This window comes from Anser anser (genome assembly GCF_964211835.1).
Source record: "Anser anser genome assembly, chromosome: 2".
Classification (NCBI taxonomy): domain Eukaryota; kingdom Metazoa; phylum Chordata; class Aves; order Anseriformes; family Anatidae; genus Anser; species Anser anser.
The window spans coordinates 145,153,031-145,170,732 of record NC_139721.1 but is presented as its reverse complement, the minus strand read 5'-3'; the positions used below and the strand labels follow the sequence as shown (position 1 = coordinate 145,170,732).

The window sequence follows — 17,702 nt, the reverse complement described above, 5'->3', positions numbered from 1 at the left end:
GTACCCGGTGTGCATTATTTTAACGCAAACAAGTGCACTGCAGGATGTCCTACCTTTGCCCTCCACATCAGCCATAGCTTGAAGACATCAACATGCCGCCCACACTGCAAAGCCTTGTCTCCAGTGTCATAAGACAGGTCGTAGTGCTTATCTTGTTGAAAGAGGTAGGAAGCATGCATTTGATTGCAACTCTGCATCAGCCCCTTATAGAAACAGAGACACATAAAAGTCCTGTTGGCACAAGTGTGGCTACTGTTTCGAGGGTTGCTTTGGGCAAGTGGCTGCACAGCAGAAATTACAAAACACCCAAATTCAGTGGAATATGTGTCCAAGCACAAGAGAAAGGTCAAAAAAAGGACAAAACCAAACTTAGTTGCTCAGTGGTCTAATTCTTTCACACCTTGTTCGGTGTCTAGGACATGCTGGCACCTGACCCACCAATGTGTAATCCACTCCCAGAGCCAAGGTGTTATTCAAATGAAGCCTGGACTTTGTGCTTCTTAGCATCGCCATGCGTAAGTTCATTTTTGGATCTCACTCTTTATTCCGTGATCTGGTTCCTTTTCCTCCTTTCCTTGGAAGGCGTTCCTCTGGTTGACTCAGACCAGGCCAATTTGGTGACTAATGTAAATATCATCACACCACTTTTCTAGTTGCTTTGGTGTCTAAAATTCGGATTGTCATTGATTTTGTCCTTTTTATGTAGGCACAGCTCTTTTCCGAGAAAGATATCTGCAAAGCCCCCAGCTCAGGTTGGATGCCTAAGTGGTACAGAAAGCTTTGAACAGACAAAAGAGCATATGGCTTTTAAACGGCCAGCTAGAGCTATTTCTGGGTTGCAAGATACTGTTCAGAAAGGCAGCTTTGTGGGAGGGCCAGCAGGCAACAAGGGGAAGAACCTGGCTCATGAAAGCATGGTTCAGCTTTTTAAGTGAAATGCAGAGAGTCATGTTCTGGCTCTCATGAACTCCTCAACCAAGTTTAAGATATACCTTGTATATCTGTTGCCTAAAACTGCAATTTCCAGCCCAATAAGAAACAAAACTTGGCTGTTTATCATCAAGTCCAAGCTTTATGTGTAACTCAAAACTGAGACAGTAAAATGAAGGGGGGAAGGAGGGGGAGGACTGGTTTTCTCTTAAACTGAGCCATCTGTTCTTGCCAGAGGTCAAGGATGGTACTGACTTCATCAGGTGGGATTTGTTTCAGGGAACTGACCCTGAGGGCAAATAAAAGTCAGCTTCTCTATTCCTAAGCGCAATCACTTTGTATACAATCTGTTGTACAGCTGTTAGCAAAACAGCAATCAGCTTTTTGATAGCTGGTCTAGTAAGTAGTGGTTGTATAGCAGCTGTCCCAGTAACCGATGGTTTTATGGAAATTACAGGCTTGAAGGGTAATTCAAGTTCTAGTACTGAATGAAATGTCTACTTCTTATTCCAAGCGAACTTCAGTCTTCCCTTTTTATTTTCATGTGCCCTGAAGTGGATATATGGATCAGAGCTGGATTGAAATATCTATCATAAAAGTTTAGAAAGTGTAATGATGCCGAGATCCCGGAACAATTGTCGTACTGCATTTATACCACACCGTTCATCCTAAGAGGATGAGATTTTGCCTACAGCCACTTTTTATGCTACACAGAAGCCAGCGTGGCTACATAGCTAGGCACCCACAACTTAACGATAGACATTATGAATACAAAGCCACAAAACTCTGTGAAGATATTGCCATTAATTGCATCTATCATTTCTGCTTGACAGCTACTTTAATTCCCTTTTGCACTCACAGCTTTGAGTACACAAGTAGAAGTCTATTTCTCAGTTTCTTTTATAACCTTCATCACATTAGCAAATGCTAACTATGACACACATACGGAGAAAACATGCAGGAATGCAAGAAGGAAAATGTCAGAAGAGACCAGAGAAGCAAGTATTTTGGGACATACCTCTTCTCTTACTAGCAAGGCTGAACACTGCAGTGGGACGCCCATCATCTTGTGCGGGTTCCAGGTCACTGAGTTGGCCCTGGGAGAGCAAACCACATGAAGCTCAGACACTGTGGTGAAACCATGGAGATATTTAGTAGTAATCAGAATAATAACAAACATAGCAAGGCGCACCTTTTTCTTTTTCTTTTCCTTTTTTTTTCTTTTCTTTTTTTTTTCTGAAGAAGCAAAGCTGAAAGTAATCATGGCTAATTGGGAAAGCAATGCCTTCATAAGGGACCCAGCTCTGGATTGTTTTTGGATGACAATTTCGGCAACTTATCACAAGATAATTGCTCTATCCACTACATTTAATTAGTATTAAACTTTCTCAGGAGTCATTTATACTTCATAAACATACGGTAAACTTCTCAAAAACACCCACTTGACTGATGAACTTCCTAAAGGCACACAGCTGATCAAAGATGTACATAGGAAGGTGGCAGACTAGCAGATTCCCTCTCATCGAGTTCCATTTCAGTAAGATTTTAGTAATTAACGCACACAAATATTTCTGAAAATTTCTTTACATACTTCTGTGTACTTCTGAGTCTCTGACTCTCTTGGAAAACCTGGCCAAAAGTAATTTTTCTAGTTGCTGTGCTGATGGTAAATTTTTGTAGCTCTTTGATTTTAGGTTGGCTACGGTAATTCACATGACTGGAGGACTGGGTACAAAATTACCACAGTAATAAGCACAGAATTGATTCACCCTTCTACAGAAGAGCCTGTGCCTGCCTGCCCTCAGGACACAGAGACTGCAAAAATAGCTGTCCGCCCAGATCTTGTGAAGAAACAGGGTGCTGTCACAATTCAGACTAGAGACGAGACATTTGGGACTGTGGCAAGTGCTGAATGGCAGATTGTCCAGTTGTTTATTGTTGTAATTTTGTGTTATGCTTGACTGGCTATTTGCTAATTACTATTATTACATATGATGATTAGCTGATAGATGTATACATTTGCATCATATTTGGCAAGCTGTCAAGGATGCACAGTGAATTTTATTTTGTGTAGTACAATGATTGGAGATTTGATTGTGTAAATTGATACAAAGGAGTCAACAGGGGCATATAAATACTTACAGGACTCAGGATGCACTTGCAGGTAATGTTTTCCTTCATAGGATTTGGAGACAGTTTTATAGATTCATGCTTGTCCTTATCATTTCCTACCAAATTGCTTTCACTCAATCAAAACAAGCAATTCCAAAATGCACATTGGACACCGCAGCAGTTCTGTGCTTTCTTCTTTGCTGTTTAAATGGGACTGCACAAGTGCCTGATGCAAAAATCTGTAGGGAACAGTCTTCCGCAGGCAACATCTGGCCACTTGGCTTGGCTTTTAAGTATTTGGCAGCTTTTAATCAGCTTAGAGTCAGCCATCTGACTACAACACCAGAGCTAATGATTCTGAACATGCATTCAGGTCCACAAATTTCCTTCAATATGATACTTTTTCATTTTTATCTGTGCCTGTGCTGAATCAGGCAGAAATTCCTTAAGAGACTTCTAGGTAACAGTAGTGGTATGGGTTTTTCTTAAGCAAAGGGATTATGTACTGTCAACAGCCAGATATTAATTATCTGCCTAAAACATTTAATTTACCCTAAGGTCACAAATTCATCCCAATTGCATCCAGAAAAAAATAATTATTTAAATAGTAATACCCCACTTTTCATTTGTTTTTCATCAGTTTTTCTGGTCTTAAGCCATCAGTATGTACTTGAAAAAATTGCTGACTGAGAGAAACAGTGAAGGAAAGAAGCTACATGGATCCACAGATGTTTTTTTTAAAGCATTTTGCATTCGCCAAAGTAACTGCACACCAAGCACCTGGGTGATTTTTTGACTGTGGATCACAGACAGAAAAAAAGAAGAGGAAAAGTTTTCCTTTAGAGTTTCCAAATGGATGTCAGGAGAAATTCAAGACTGGCAGAATTTGGTCCTCAGCCATTATTAAAAACAGACTGAGGTGCATTCACTGGCCAGGCACAGCTCTGGGAAGGATGCCCAGACCCTACATGGGAGCGCTCACTCAGATGCGAGCATGCTTTTCTCATGTAGTTGTCAACCCCTGCCTGAGACCCTGGGAGGGGAGCACCAGAGTGCATCTCCTGGCGGTGGCCAGACCTATCTGCTCCGGACACCAAGAGGCACGCTTTCTTCAGGGTGCTGTTGAAATCTGCTGTGCAGGGCCTGGAGGGAATCGTAAGGATAGCCCTGCAGTTCCCCTGCCTTTGACGGTATTTTTTCTGGACTGCCTGTTACCAGAAGGATGGGAAAACTCAGAGCAAGAGTGCTCTATTTAATGGTCCCTTCTCGTCCCTTCCCTATCAAACACAATGCCACTTCTCGTGTATCCAGACCTGTAATGATTGAGTTGTACCATGAAATGGGACTGTCCATACAGATCGGATCTAGGAAGTCTCTTCTAGAGGTGCCCACGTTACAAATCTGGACAAACTGAAGTGAGCTGCTGTGTCCATCAAGCAGGGGAACAGGACTGGAAATGACAAATATCATTAATTTGCCTGCCACATGGAGATGGTGCTTCACAAACACTGGAGGAACTCCAGTGGTGTTCAGGATCTAAGACACACCGCTTGGAAAATTCTCCAACATAGACTCAACCTGACCTTCTCATGCCAGCAGGACTTGGTCAGCAAATTTGGAGGTAAATTCTTTTTTTCAAACTCCATCCTCACAGGCAGCTGGGTAGATAACGCGATGGATATTTGGATATATGTCCTTTTAGGGGAAAATATGTTAAGTTTGGAGTGCTGGAGGCAGTCTTAACTAAAGCATATCAAATTCATAGAACCACTGGCTGCTTTCCAAATTTTGCATGTGAGATACATAAGAATAGGAACAGGATGAGGAAGTTGATTGTAATTTTAATTGGCAACTTGATTTAGAGATAAAAAAAGGCAGGAGGGAGTAATAATTTCATCTCAAGCAGCATGAGCTTCAGAAAATACACAAATGTGAGGACTCCACCTAGCCCAGCATACTGTCTCTAGCAAGTGGCATAACTAGATGTCTGGGAAGAGGGTAAAACAGGGCAAGCATATACAAACTTCCTCCAAATACTTGCTGAGTCCTGTCAGTTGTGGCTCACAGAAGTCCTAAATGTTTTTTCTTTGTCTTCCCTTGAACTCAGGTAAATCTTAACATCCTATGGCACGGAGATCCACAGCTCTACTAAAAGTTTCTGGGTAAGCAGTTGTTTGTAAGTTTAAGCGCAGTCTTTCCAGATGCTGAACTGTTTTGCCATCATTTATGCTCATCTGTGCGTATTTGTAATATTGATGAGCTCATGACTACAACTGTGTATATCCAGACACAGATTTACTGAGGGGATGTTGTTAGCACAGCTGGGAGGGGGGCATTCTCTCCAAAGTGGCAGGGCAGTGGTTGGTGACTGCCACGGCACCTGTCCAACTAGCAGGTGCAATCACACGTAGACCTCAGCGTGCAAACCCTCCACGGTGCGTGTCTTAGAGAAATTCAATTGCTAACTAATTTTGGATAGTGAATCAGAGGATGTTGCAGAAACCACTCTGGACTGCAGAATGTATGCTGGAAGGAATGAAAATGCAAACAAGAAATGCCTGCTGTTCGTACTGCAAAACAAAGTGCTGCCACACTGTAACACTGAACAAAGGCACTTAGCAATGCTATTTCAACTGGAAGAACAGTTTGCATAATTTCTTCCTACTGAATCCTGGAGATAACACTGGCTGATTTTTATTTGTATTTATAGACATTGCTATGGTAATCACAAGTCTGTTAAAACATACTTAATAAATGTGTTTAATTAATGTTAATAAATCATACCTTTCAACACCATTTAGCTTCCATTTGTGCTTTCTTGACATCAGCAGCCCGCCACCCCACGCTCCCTAGAAGGCAAGATACATCATCTTAATGGGAAGATACCTCTGCCTTGCTCCAGGATGACAGCTGTGCGTTCACATCACTTTGGGGCCCTTTTTTCCTTGCTGATGTGGCAAAACGATCCAGGCAGATGGAGCCTGGAGCATCCCCTGCACTAACAATTCTCTTCCAGCAGTGCAGAAGCAGCATTTCACAGCCCGTGGTCAGCTGCACCGCTCGCTCACCCCTCCTTCACCGTCACTACCGCACGGGGCTGCCCCACACCGTAATTAATGACGTGCAGAGCTGCTCCTGGGCAAGCTGCTTTCTCCCTTCTACTGTCCAAGTGATAAAAAAATACACCGGCATCTCAGCTCCTGTGGAGAGTCTTCATCGTATTTCTGACCTGCGTGCCTCCCACCCGTTTGCTTTTGCTCACAAGAGATCTGGGACGAGTAGACACTTCATGTGACTGAGAAGTAGTTTAAGCAAATGTTAATTCTTCATTTGAATCAGAATGATTTTGGTTGACAGAGTAATCCAAAAGCAAGATACCCAGCCCTATGGAAATTCAATTGCCAAGCCTCTTTAGAGAAAGGTTTTGCAAAAATGACACAAAACCAATTCTAGGGCTGAAAGATGATCCTTCCGTAAGACTTATTGGCATGAACCCAGATAAAGCTAAGAAAAGCAGCCAATCTGATAATTTTTTTTAGCATTTTGATTAATCTATTCACCAATTTGGGGTACTTTACTCCAGAAACAATGCAGCCTTTTTCTTACGCATTTATTTTACAGCTGCTGCAGAAGCTGAGCCAGTCTGCGGTATGGTTCTTATGGATTTCTTGTATTAATGATACTTAGAGATAAAGCTGAAGGCCAAAAGCTCCCAAACTAGGTCATCCATCTTAAGTGTCCCAGTTGCTAGAAGCACTGCATAGTCACAGCTTCTATAATGTCCCCCTCTCCTGAGCCTTTCAGAGGAGTGGGAAGTCAGTGCTTGGACAACAGACTTAATTACAGGAACCAAGTAAAATGTTTTTTTTTTTTTTTGTACAAATTAATAAATTCATGCTAACACGCCTTGTAATCTGTCTCCTACGCTACATAAGTTGATACTTACATCCACGTGCATCCAGATTTTGTATTTCTTGCAGATATCTGCAATAGCTATGAGTGGATCAAATGCCCCATACACTGTTGTCCCAGCCGTGGCACTCACTAGAAAAGGAACAAATCCCTACAAGAAAGCACAGAGGCATTTGGCAAAGTAAGACCGCAGCAGCCCAAACTCTTCTTGCACTGCTGGAACTGGCATTGCTGGGATGGCTGCCTCCATAACAAGCCCACAAGTGTCTCCTAGAGGACATACCTGCTATATTACTTTTTTTTCTTCTTAATTTATATGCCAGTGATATTACAGTTTCTACCTTAAGGTGGCAGCAAACTTCCAAACCAGTACCCTCCATTTATTTAAGATTCATGAGACAGGTAAGGGCTCAAAAGAACAGTTCTGCTCCGCACCACCTGCCTGAAACGAAAAGGTCTGCTCTATGCAATGTCACATAAAAACAAAGCCTCGTCCACAAGGCACCACGGTGCAAGAAAACTCTCTGGTGGATTGTGCCCAGGGCTGTGCTAGAGTTATCCTAGAGAGAGTCCAACCGTGCAGTGGCCCAGTCCTGTCAAGGGGAGCATCTTCTCCAGGGGTGTTTCCTGGGGGCACTGGGCAGGGGGGATGTGGGGCTCACCTCGCACACACAGGTGAGACAGCTCTTCTGAGAAGACATTAATCTCCATGGAGCCCAGGGACCACCTCTTGGACTCCTGCTGCTAAATCCTATGCTTCACCATGAACACACAGTGACCTGGCTTTTGCACTGTAAGGTCTTGAGTATACAGTAACTCTCACCAGTGTTTCATTCTCAATTCATTAGTTGTTCTAATTTTGCCTTATTTTTTATATACTGTATTACTTTTATTAGACAAAGTGAGCTCTTAATGAAAATTTGTGTCATTGTGCTTTTAATACTGTTTCTAATGACTATTTGGATAAAAGTTGTTGAAGGAACAGAGCCAAGTCCATTGCATACTGCAATCTGATGTTTTAATTCTAGCTTCTGTTAATGAACACATACAAAAGTAGTGTACTTTAGAGAGTGTGTGGATCTGAGTTTACCTCCAATTGATTTGGTGACTCTGTGAGAAATATTTTCAATGCACTAAAGTACATATGAATTCCCCAGATGATTTCTTTGTCTTTGCTAATATTCAGCTGAGGAATTGCATCAGAGGCTGATAATATGAAAAACGGAGATGTTACGCAGAACAACATATAAAAAAGCCAAAGAGCTTATGAAGATTGTGATGTAGCTCTAAATTTTTTTTTTTTTTTTTCTCAGCAACTCCTGCCTTCCTAATTACCAGGTCATATTTCTAAGAAATACATCAGAAGTTAATGGGCAAGCCTATGTTATTTTACGAAGAAAGCAAACAGCTGTAACATTATTGTGGTGTTTTTTTTTTCCTTTTCTTTTTCTCTCATTCTTTCATTCTTTTTTTTGAAGCAGAAATGCTAGTAAACTTACTTTCTGTTTGGCTTCAAGAATTCTCCTTTCAAGGTCTGATGGGATCATTTTCCCTCTGGGACAAAAGAAAGTTATATTAAAAATTTGATCCTGAAATCAGCTTTTGCTATTACTTCTTCATTTCGTAGTAAACCCAAAAAAGGAACAAAGTGACTTTTTTGCCCATGGCTTATGCAACATTGAAGAGCTCAGAAAGACTCTGTCCATTAGTCTATGTTTTTAGCCGGCTTATTTTGTCAACCAGCTTGCATCAACACAGTGATGGTTACTGAGAGAAGTTATCTCAGGGTCATCCCCTATTAAAGACTGCATTAAATGACAGCCTTGGGAATTGCTCCCAGGCAGGGGCTCAGCCCAGGGTCCCAAGATGCTTGCTGGGTGCCAAGCCCCAAGGTCCCTATCAGCAGGCACAGCAAATGCCAGCAGAGCTGCATGGAGATGAGAAGAAGCTACCAGTCCAGACACAGTGCACTGACAAGCCCTCTGTGCTGGCTGTATATACTGTACTTGCAACACATTTAGCATGAACCATTTACCTGAGATTCAGACTCAGTGGTAAAAGGCTTGACGGCTAATTTATGAAATCCTGCAAGTGAATTAAGTGCAAGGTAAAACAGAGCTGATATTGAATACTGAGGTTAAATTTCTCTTTGCTTTAGCCACAAGCAAGACTAGCTAAGAAAGAGTACACATAATGGCAATACAAACATGACAGCTCCCCACATTACAGGAATAAACTCTTCACTGGGTTTAAGTGTTGTCCATTTAGATTAATATATATATATACACTGCAGGACTTCCTCATTTCTTAGTACAGCTGGATGTATTTTTTCTTTCATTAAATGGCTGATTTCCTGTTGCTCTAAATAAAAAAAGAACAACTTCTGCTAGAGCTTGAAATAGCAGTTTTAGGAAAAAAAAACAAACTATGAGTTTTAGTTTTACTTTTGCATTGAAAAAATGGTGCTTTCACCATATCTGGATGGATGTAAATAAAACAAAATATTATTAATTTATTGTAATAAAATAATAAGGCTGACAAGTTTTAATCCTTACACACCTCTAAGGTGTGTAAGTCAGTAACTCTTTCAGTAGAAATGGGTTTGCACGGCTGATTTTTTTGCACTATGTCCTTCATTTTACTTATTCAAAACACTGAAAGAATAACTGAAACTAGAAAAGCTCTACTCGAAAAATTAGCCCTGTTTTTGTCATACAAGTTCAAAATATAAAAAGTATTGAACTCATTCTGAGTTCCCTCAGTTACCTGTACAGGTTCAGACAAAAGCAGTAATTGTCTCATTTTCAAAAACTTCCTGGGACTGTTATGGGAATAAAAGAAAAAGAAAAGCATGCTGTGGGAAGGTTCTGAATTCTTCCTCTAAGCATAGTTTAGATGTTGTTCTTTAATGGTTTCTAGTTTATTGAGAATGTACACAGAAGAAAATACAAAGCTGGGCAGACCCCTTCACTGCCAAAATTTGTACCAAGGTAAGTGATCAGCCAGTTCCTGGTCATACTGAACACATGCAGGAACTCATGGCCAGGTGAGTGCAATGTCCAAGCAATGCTGAATTTTACCAAGAAGACAGCAGTACATTGGCTTTGAGTATAGTCCAACACAACCCCCTGCTCCAAATCTAGGAAATGGCCAGTAATATTGCACAGCATTTTCTTGTGTTGTCACCTGAGCGCAGATGACCTGAAAGTCTTAAAAGGTGCTGAAAAATAATAGGCTTTGAAGTACCGAAGTACTTCAGTATTGAACTACCTCAAATTAAGTCCTTATACAAACTTCACCCAAATAACATAGCACGGGGGTTATATGAGATGTGCAAGGCAGCATCAGAAGCAGGAGGGCTACTGGGGAAGGCTGAAGGGACTCAGCAGCAAAAGGACACTGAGGATGGAGACTGATGGTGTCAAAGTCTCATCGTACCCATGGCTGTATACAGTCTTCACTGCTGCCATATCAGACCGAAGAGTTTTGATGTCAAACCTGCAGGTAATATGCTATTACTATCAACACATATGCGTGGTGATGAAAGAGGCAATGGAAATGTACAGTTGCCCGGTCCGAGACATGAGTAAGAACACGATTTTCTGCATGTTTTCCTGGCTGAAATTTACCACACCTTTACATAGTCCCATGAGACAGCAAAACCAGGCAAACTTGGTGGGTGTGGAACAAGATGGGGAAGAGAGAAGCCACCAAGAAGGATGCTTGGTCATGCGGAAATGTCAAAAAAATCTCATGGTGCTTCTTCACCCTCCTAAAGGTCTACAACTTCATCAGCCCACATCCTGCACCAACAGCCTGCTCTGTCCTGGTGTCACCCCCTGGGATTTGGTGAGAAATGCAATAATCCTAGTGCTTATTTCAGGATGGGTTGGATAAGCATTGTGGTCTTCACAGAAAACCATCACGCTGAATTTACACAAGAAGAAAAGGAAGGCATGACTTCATTGATCCAAGTCTGTCTTTAGTGAGTAGAAACAATCAGAAATTTACTTTGATGTGTGTTGGTTGTATGGAGGTTGTCATTAATTCCTCTTCAAGGTGTGTTCAGTCTTTTGTTAATAAAGAGATAATAAGTCCACAAGTCAATGTGTAGGCACTATGATTAGCACTGTAAATTGCTTAGTTGGTGCTCCCCTTTTACAGTGGGAGTAGAGCATTTTGGCTGCAGTAAAACCTTCAGTTTAAGCTAGAGCTATAAATAATTCAGAACCTTGGAACGATGATATTTGGGACTCATAGTAAGAGTACACTTTACTGAAAAGATTCTCAGTAGAATTGATCAGTATTTTCAATTATTTTTTGTCCTGTAGAAAATGTGCTTTTCCTTAAATTGGAAATCTTCAGCAAATCGTGTTGATTTTGTTAATATTCCTTTACTTTCACAAAATGGGTTTTCAAAGAGAATTGAAACCTTTTACTTGAGTGAGCTAGGAAGTTATTTACAACCAATTTTGTAGTACCTATGGGAACTGTAGGTAGCCTGCTGGGCTACTCCTTTCCAGGGGCCATCCCCTGGTTGGCCTATGCTGCCCACGACACTGGGAAGACCCTTCACTGAACTGATTGTACATCCCACTGCAAAGTTGTTCCTGGTGACATGTAGTCCAGCTGAGAAGGATGGCGGGGGCATGAAGTGATAGAATTACATTAGAAAAGGTTCCTCAAGATTTCACTCCTTTAAAAAGCTCATTTCAGCTCATTTTGTTGGTTCAAAATGTGACAGTATTTAAATGCTCCGTTTTGATCAAAACCTTCATGGTTTCTTAATAGAATGTGCAAAGAATGATTGCTAGTTTGACTTTTCGTTTCACTTCAGGAAAAAAAAAAGAATAAGAAATATCAGAAATCCTTGAGGAGGGAACTTTAAGATTTTTGATGAGCTCCAAAAACTGATTCATAAAGAAGCTTACAGACAAAGCCAGCTCCTTGGGTGGGATAAATCAGCGTAAGGCTGCTGAAGATGACAGCCCTACAGTGAGTTATATTAACTGTTGACTGTATCCTATATGCTCTCTCTGAGCTGAGTACCTGATGATCCTCTTCTCTGTACTGATAAAAGGAGTAGCATTCAGCATCTTTACTTACCTTTCATCACATCTAATCAGAATCACACTATCTGTACCAATACCCAAGGCTGCAGCTCCTTTCTTCACAGAAAAGTGACTCTGAAAAAATACATTTTATTATTATTTATTGTTTTTATTACTATTTCTTATCCAATTTAATATAAAACACTACAGTCTTGCAAGCCCTTCAGCAAGATGTTCCACACAGGCAGTAATTCTAGTCATAGACTTCTTTGAAACTGATCACTGCAATTTCAGGCTTCATATTGGGTCACTACAGTTGATTAGTGAAACAGCAACCACTCTGATAGAGATTTACTCCTGGAATATTAAACACACAGTTGTGGCTGGTGATGGATCCAAATTCTGCCCTTGATGCATATTTGCACTGCCTATTGCTGGTATGTATTCAGCAACGTACTTGATTCTCTGAAACAAAATCTTCTCCCCTAGAGAATTCATTTGGTTTGTGGCATCAAGGGTGATGAGCTTCTGCTATATAACTTCTGGCCAAACAACATACTGAGAGAATTTAAGAGAGGGATCCTAATTGTGATCTCATGCCAGTGAAAGCTAGTAATAACTCCCACTAATAAACAGAGTTATTGCAGTTTAAAATCAGGACTGGGCTATTATATTAGTAAGACTATTAGTTAATCTGTATGTACAAGATAAAAAGTGGAAACTATATTCTGGAGTGCAAGTCAGCCTAATTTTCTCTAGCTCATAGGACTTAACTCATGTTGGCTTATAATTCTAATTCAAACCCTAGTGATTACAATAATGAAATAGTTTTGTATCAAATTACACCACCAAGAATCATATTTTCTATTAACTCAAATCTAACTGTAATGATATTGTCCAAAGTCATTTTAACTACAGATTATCAAACGTCAGAAGAAAAAAAAAAGGAAATTATTTTTTGTACTACAGTAGTGTTAGCTCAGGAGGTAACACTGCAAAAAAAGATCAAGGCGATATATATCTAGTACAGCTTTTTAGGTTCCTGAAATGTTAAAGAAAGGAAAAAAAAATACAGTACATCCTCCTGTTGGTACGGAAGTAGAGAAGCAGACTGCAAGGCAAAGAAGTATTCACTACTGTTGTATCAAGGAAGTAGTTGGCTTCAACTGCAGTGCAGTTGTATGGAAAGAGCTGGGCGTGATGGCTGTTAACATCTGCTTCACCTAAAGGCCTTGAAGTCAACAGGACTTCACAGCATGCTTAAGGGCTCCGTGTGATTATGAACACTTTGATAAATGAATATCAAATCTGCATCAACTTTAAGACAGAGAGGAAGAAGAGCAGAACTGCAACATGTGCCTTCAACTTATTAAGTAAAAAAATCACTGTGCTTTAAAAATGACTCGGGTAATTTTCATTAACAGCCTTGACTACTCTGGTTAAGGTTGCTCCTTATTCCATACTAGTTAAAATAGATTTATTGCTGCAATTTGTTTTTCTAATAGAAAATAGAACTATTCAAAGTGCCTTAAAAAAGGAAATACGGATTTGAATAGTTTACTACGAGGAAGAAAATTAAGCCCATGTGCTCAAAGGCATCCATTGGAACATGGCCAAGCTCAGCTGCCTCACTGAGAAGTCTCATGGCACTGCTAATAGAGCACTGGGAATAAAATGAATGTACTGCTGATATCTCAGATGCCTGAAGGCTTTTTACTTGCTGAAGGGAATTCAGTGGTCAGGAACCAAAACAGGTTTAGAGATAAATTGGGAAGAAATACACAAGTCTATGGATGGAAGGGTAATGCAATTATAATTTCTAAACAAACTTTGAATATGAAATTGCTCAGTCTCTGTACACAGGCACAGATATATGAACGCTGTTACACTTTTGTGTCTCAGGGTAACGTCAGAGGAATCACTGCAGCCACTCGAATGGCTATAAAAGAGCCAGGATGAAACTTAACATGGAAAAAAAATGCAGTTTTAAGAACAAAAAGGCTTTACTAATGATGACAATTATTGAACATTGTTTCAGTACTCCTGGGACAATGCTGAAAATTTGGGTGTATGCATAACTAAAAGCAGACAGAAAAACATACAGGTCTAAGAGAAGGAAAGATCTGTGGAAATAGTCCTGGTTATACAGAACTACTGACAGATTCAGGGGGAAGAAGGACATTAAATGTAACCCATTCTGGAATATGGGGGCTACATACTGCTTAGCCCTGCAAGAAAGTGAGCTTGAACACCATCATTTATTACACAGCCATGAAGGAGTTAGAGCTGAAGTCCTATGGTGGGAGCGCCAGGGCCACAAAGGGAGGATGGGGCAGTCCTGATGCCAGTCCTGAATCAAAGACCAGGCTAGGAGAAGTAGGCAGGACCAGTTTCACCCCTGTCCTGTGCTTATCAGAGACAGGAGGACGTGCAGGTGGGAGTGGGATGTCTTCCTCCCTTCCTCCTTCATGCACCCTTGTGCTGCACAAGGTTGACTGGAAGATTACACATACATCCCCTGTATTTCTTTTCTCCCTGAAGAGAAATACATTTGAAGTTCAGTGGTGAATGAGGAAGAAGAGAGTTTTAGTCAATCTTAGTGACAAAAGCATATTAATGGTCAGAAAAATCAAAAAAAAAAAAGTGATCTAGAGTCAGGGGAATCTTCCCTTTGTCTGAAATTTCAGATGCTGTTAGGAGCAAGTTTGACAGCCATTTTTTCATAGTGAGCTTTGTAAAGTAAAAACACACTGCAAAGTAATTAAAGGTGCAGTAATGAAATAAGTCTGTTGAAAAAAGGAAGAATTGTTATTGCTAAAAGTGTTATGATGCTGAAAAGTATGCCATTTTTATTTTAAATGAACAGTGCTTTAGTATACAGATGCTTCTATTTTTATAGCTTGCTGAATTATTTGCTCATCATCTGGCAGGACTGAAGCTGTCACGAAGAAGTGTCCTCATGCTGTAAGCCCCAGAGCCACGGTTGGTTTTTCAGATGGCAGCACAAAAAGTCCTGAGTGATATAAGCTATCTGGAGGGAGCTCGTCAGCAGCAAGATCCCAGATGCTGAGCAAGCCGAGCCACCCAGGAGCCAAAACCTCTCTGAGGTCTGCAGGTTTGGTTATGGCACCTTGGTGTCCTGCAGACCTGGACCCCCAGCATCATCCCACCAGCAAAGGAGGTGAACACACTTTCCTCTCCACCTCCCTTGGGCTTGAAATAATGTAGGATCCCTGAACCTGAAGGCTGGTCTCCTTCTCTCTGTGTTTGAAGCATCTAAAAATGTGTGTTTGATCTAGGCTAGCTGCTTGGGTTCCCTCAGTAGTGGGGAAGAAGCGGTACCTCCAGAAGGCACTGCATCCCTGAGGCTTCGGCACCAATTTTAGATTGGGATGAGTTGTCTTCTGCAGATCTCTTTTTATTGGCTATAAAAAGTGCATAGACTAATTCACATTAAATGTTTACACTTTCGGTGATTAAAGTTAAGTGACATAAATCCTACCTCTAAAGTCTCGTTGTAAGCTATAGATTTTCCTTCAGTTACCTACAAAAAAAGTGTACCGTGTCCCACATTTTAAGTACACCATCATGATATATGTTTGCTGTTGTTTCCTTTAGCTACTGCTATTCAATTTTTAAACTTAGTTGCTAAAGTCAGGAAAGAAATTAATACATTAATGTTTCTGCACAACATACTAATATTCTGACCTTTTGCATATTTGAAAGATGTCACTCAATAGTCCTTTGCTAATCCAGCAAGACTCACAACTTGTTTTTTTCCAGTGCTGATGGTTTTATAGTGCTACCTGTGGACAAGAAATGTTGCACTGAGCTCACAAGGGTTCTGTGGCAATGTGAAAGTCATACTGACCAGAAGAAGGGTAAGACCTACATGACTAATACCTGCTTTGAAATAGGCTGCTCCAGACTGCTGTTTTTCTGGAAAGTGGTTTTACTTTGATTTGAATGGAGTTACTTGAATTAAGTTGCTCCTCAAGTAACACCAGCTTTTTCATAGTTTCTCTCTGGCTTTGAATACCACCCCAAAAAAACAACAAAACAAAACAACAAACCTTTTCTAGTTATTGAGCATTAGGCAATGCAAAAGAAGCATGCCTGAATCCTCAAGTTTGATTTTTAATTTCCTCGTGAGGAAAAAATACCACTCCCTACTTACTCTGTGTGATTAGAAGTGTAGCTTACGGCTTCAAAATTGATGCCACCAAATGGAAAATGGGCTCTGCAGGCTTCTCAAAACTTCCCTGGCCACACTCGGATTGGTTCCTGCAGGTGACAGCCTCGAAGGTTGCCTCCAAGGAACCCGGCTAGAGAGCAACATTACGTGCCACAGCAATGCTGGGATGAAGAGATTGGCCTATCTACAGTGAAACAAAACCAGACTCTTTTGAAGTCTGTAAGAAAGGGAGGTCTGTCAAACTGTCTGCTTTGGGACAGAAGCCAATTTTAATTTCCTTCTGTCTCATAGCCAGCAACCTCTGCGTTAGATTTCAGCAACTGTTCAGACAAAAAATATCCTTCTCCTGCAGTTACTAGTAGTTTGCTGTACTCCCTGCATGTAATGGGGCTTGTCCACGAAGGGAAATCAGTGTGCAAGAAGCTGAAGCAGCGATTTATCACAAATTACCTCCACTGATCTGATCGCTGTGGGGATGCTACACACACTGTCCACGCAAGGGTGCTCCCCTACCACCATGGACAAGCCACTGCTCCCAGCTCTCCCCCAAAAGGACGAGGTCTATGTCTGTCTATAAAGGACTATGTCTGTCTACAAGGCTGACTTCTTATACCTGAGTGGCCAACAGACCTTCCCTCCTCAGCCAGTGGCTGCTGGAGCTGTATTGCCAGTGAAGCCTCAGACAGGTGCCTCTTCACCCCAAAAGCCATGCCAGTGGGGGAATGCCAGACGCAGCAAGAGCCTCTCCATGCCCCGTTGGCTTTCTAACTGGATAAAAGGACCAAGGACTGCTTTGTAATGGGAATCTGGCTAGTTCTCTGCATTTCAACTTTTCCCCTCTACAGCCCTTTTCTCCTCAGAGTACAGTGACTTTGTCCTTTTCACCTTCCAGGGATGCTCCCTGCTCCACGCTATTCCCAGCTACTGCCAGATGCCGTCTAAGAGAGTGCTAGCTGGACTGGTTAAAATGCAATAGCACTTGCCTTGTAGACAAATGGATCAATTAAAATATTCTGAGAAGGCAAAAAAAGGACTTGCTCATCTGAACACTCATACCAACCTAAAGCTGATGCAATGGGGACATAGGAGGAGGCCTTCACCTTAGATTTTTCATTGCGTGTGAAACGATAGACTAAAATAGGTTTCTACAACTGGCATCCATCACTTTTACCCATCTGAGACAAGGTCTCCTGCGTCACAAGCAGTCCAGAACAGCTGCCTTGAAGGACATCACTCTGCTCCTGCACCAGTGCAGATTCAAGAATGACTGATGATGGAATGGTGAACACAGAGGACTAAATCAAGTTCTGAGTGCAAGTGCACCTCACTGCAATTATACCCGAGCCAAGCCCAACCTAAGCAGTTATAATGTACTTCAGTGTCCCTGGTGAAACAGAAATGAACAGAATCAGAGTGTAAGAGATGTCACAGTCCTACTGAACAGCCTGGGAAAAACCTGCTTACCAGGCACGTGCAAGGTTGGAGCAGTCACATAACCTACT

The 17,702-nt window shown here is 41.3% G+C and overlaps 1 protein-coding gene across 1 annotated transcript in view; it reads right to left on the bottom strand.

Moving 5' to 3' along the window:
• GAD2 (glutamate decarboxylase 2) overlaps positions 1-17,702 on the bottom strand; it is a 38,232-nt gene that overhangs the window by 6,522 nt on the left and 14,008 nt on the right. Inside the window, exons 8-13 of the mRNA XM_083826230.1 lie at positions 12,061-12,140; positions 8,454-8,508; positions 6,989-7,105; positions 5,827-5,891; positions 1,949-2,027; positions 54-203 (exon numbers count right to left, since the gene is read on the bottom strand). Of these exons, the coding sequence (XP_083682356.1) occupies positions 54-203; positions 1,949-2,027; positions 5,827-5,891; positions 6,989-7,105; positions 8,454-8,508; positions 12,061-12,140 (546 nt within the window). The remainder of the gene's footprint in view (positions 1-53; positions 204-1,948; positions 2,028-5,826; positions 5,892-6,988; positions 7,106-8,453; positions 8,509-12,060; positions 12,141-17,702) is intronic.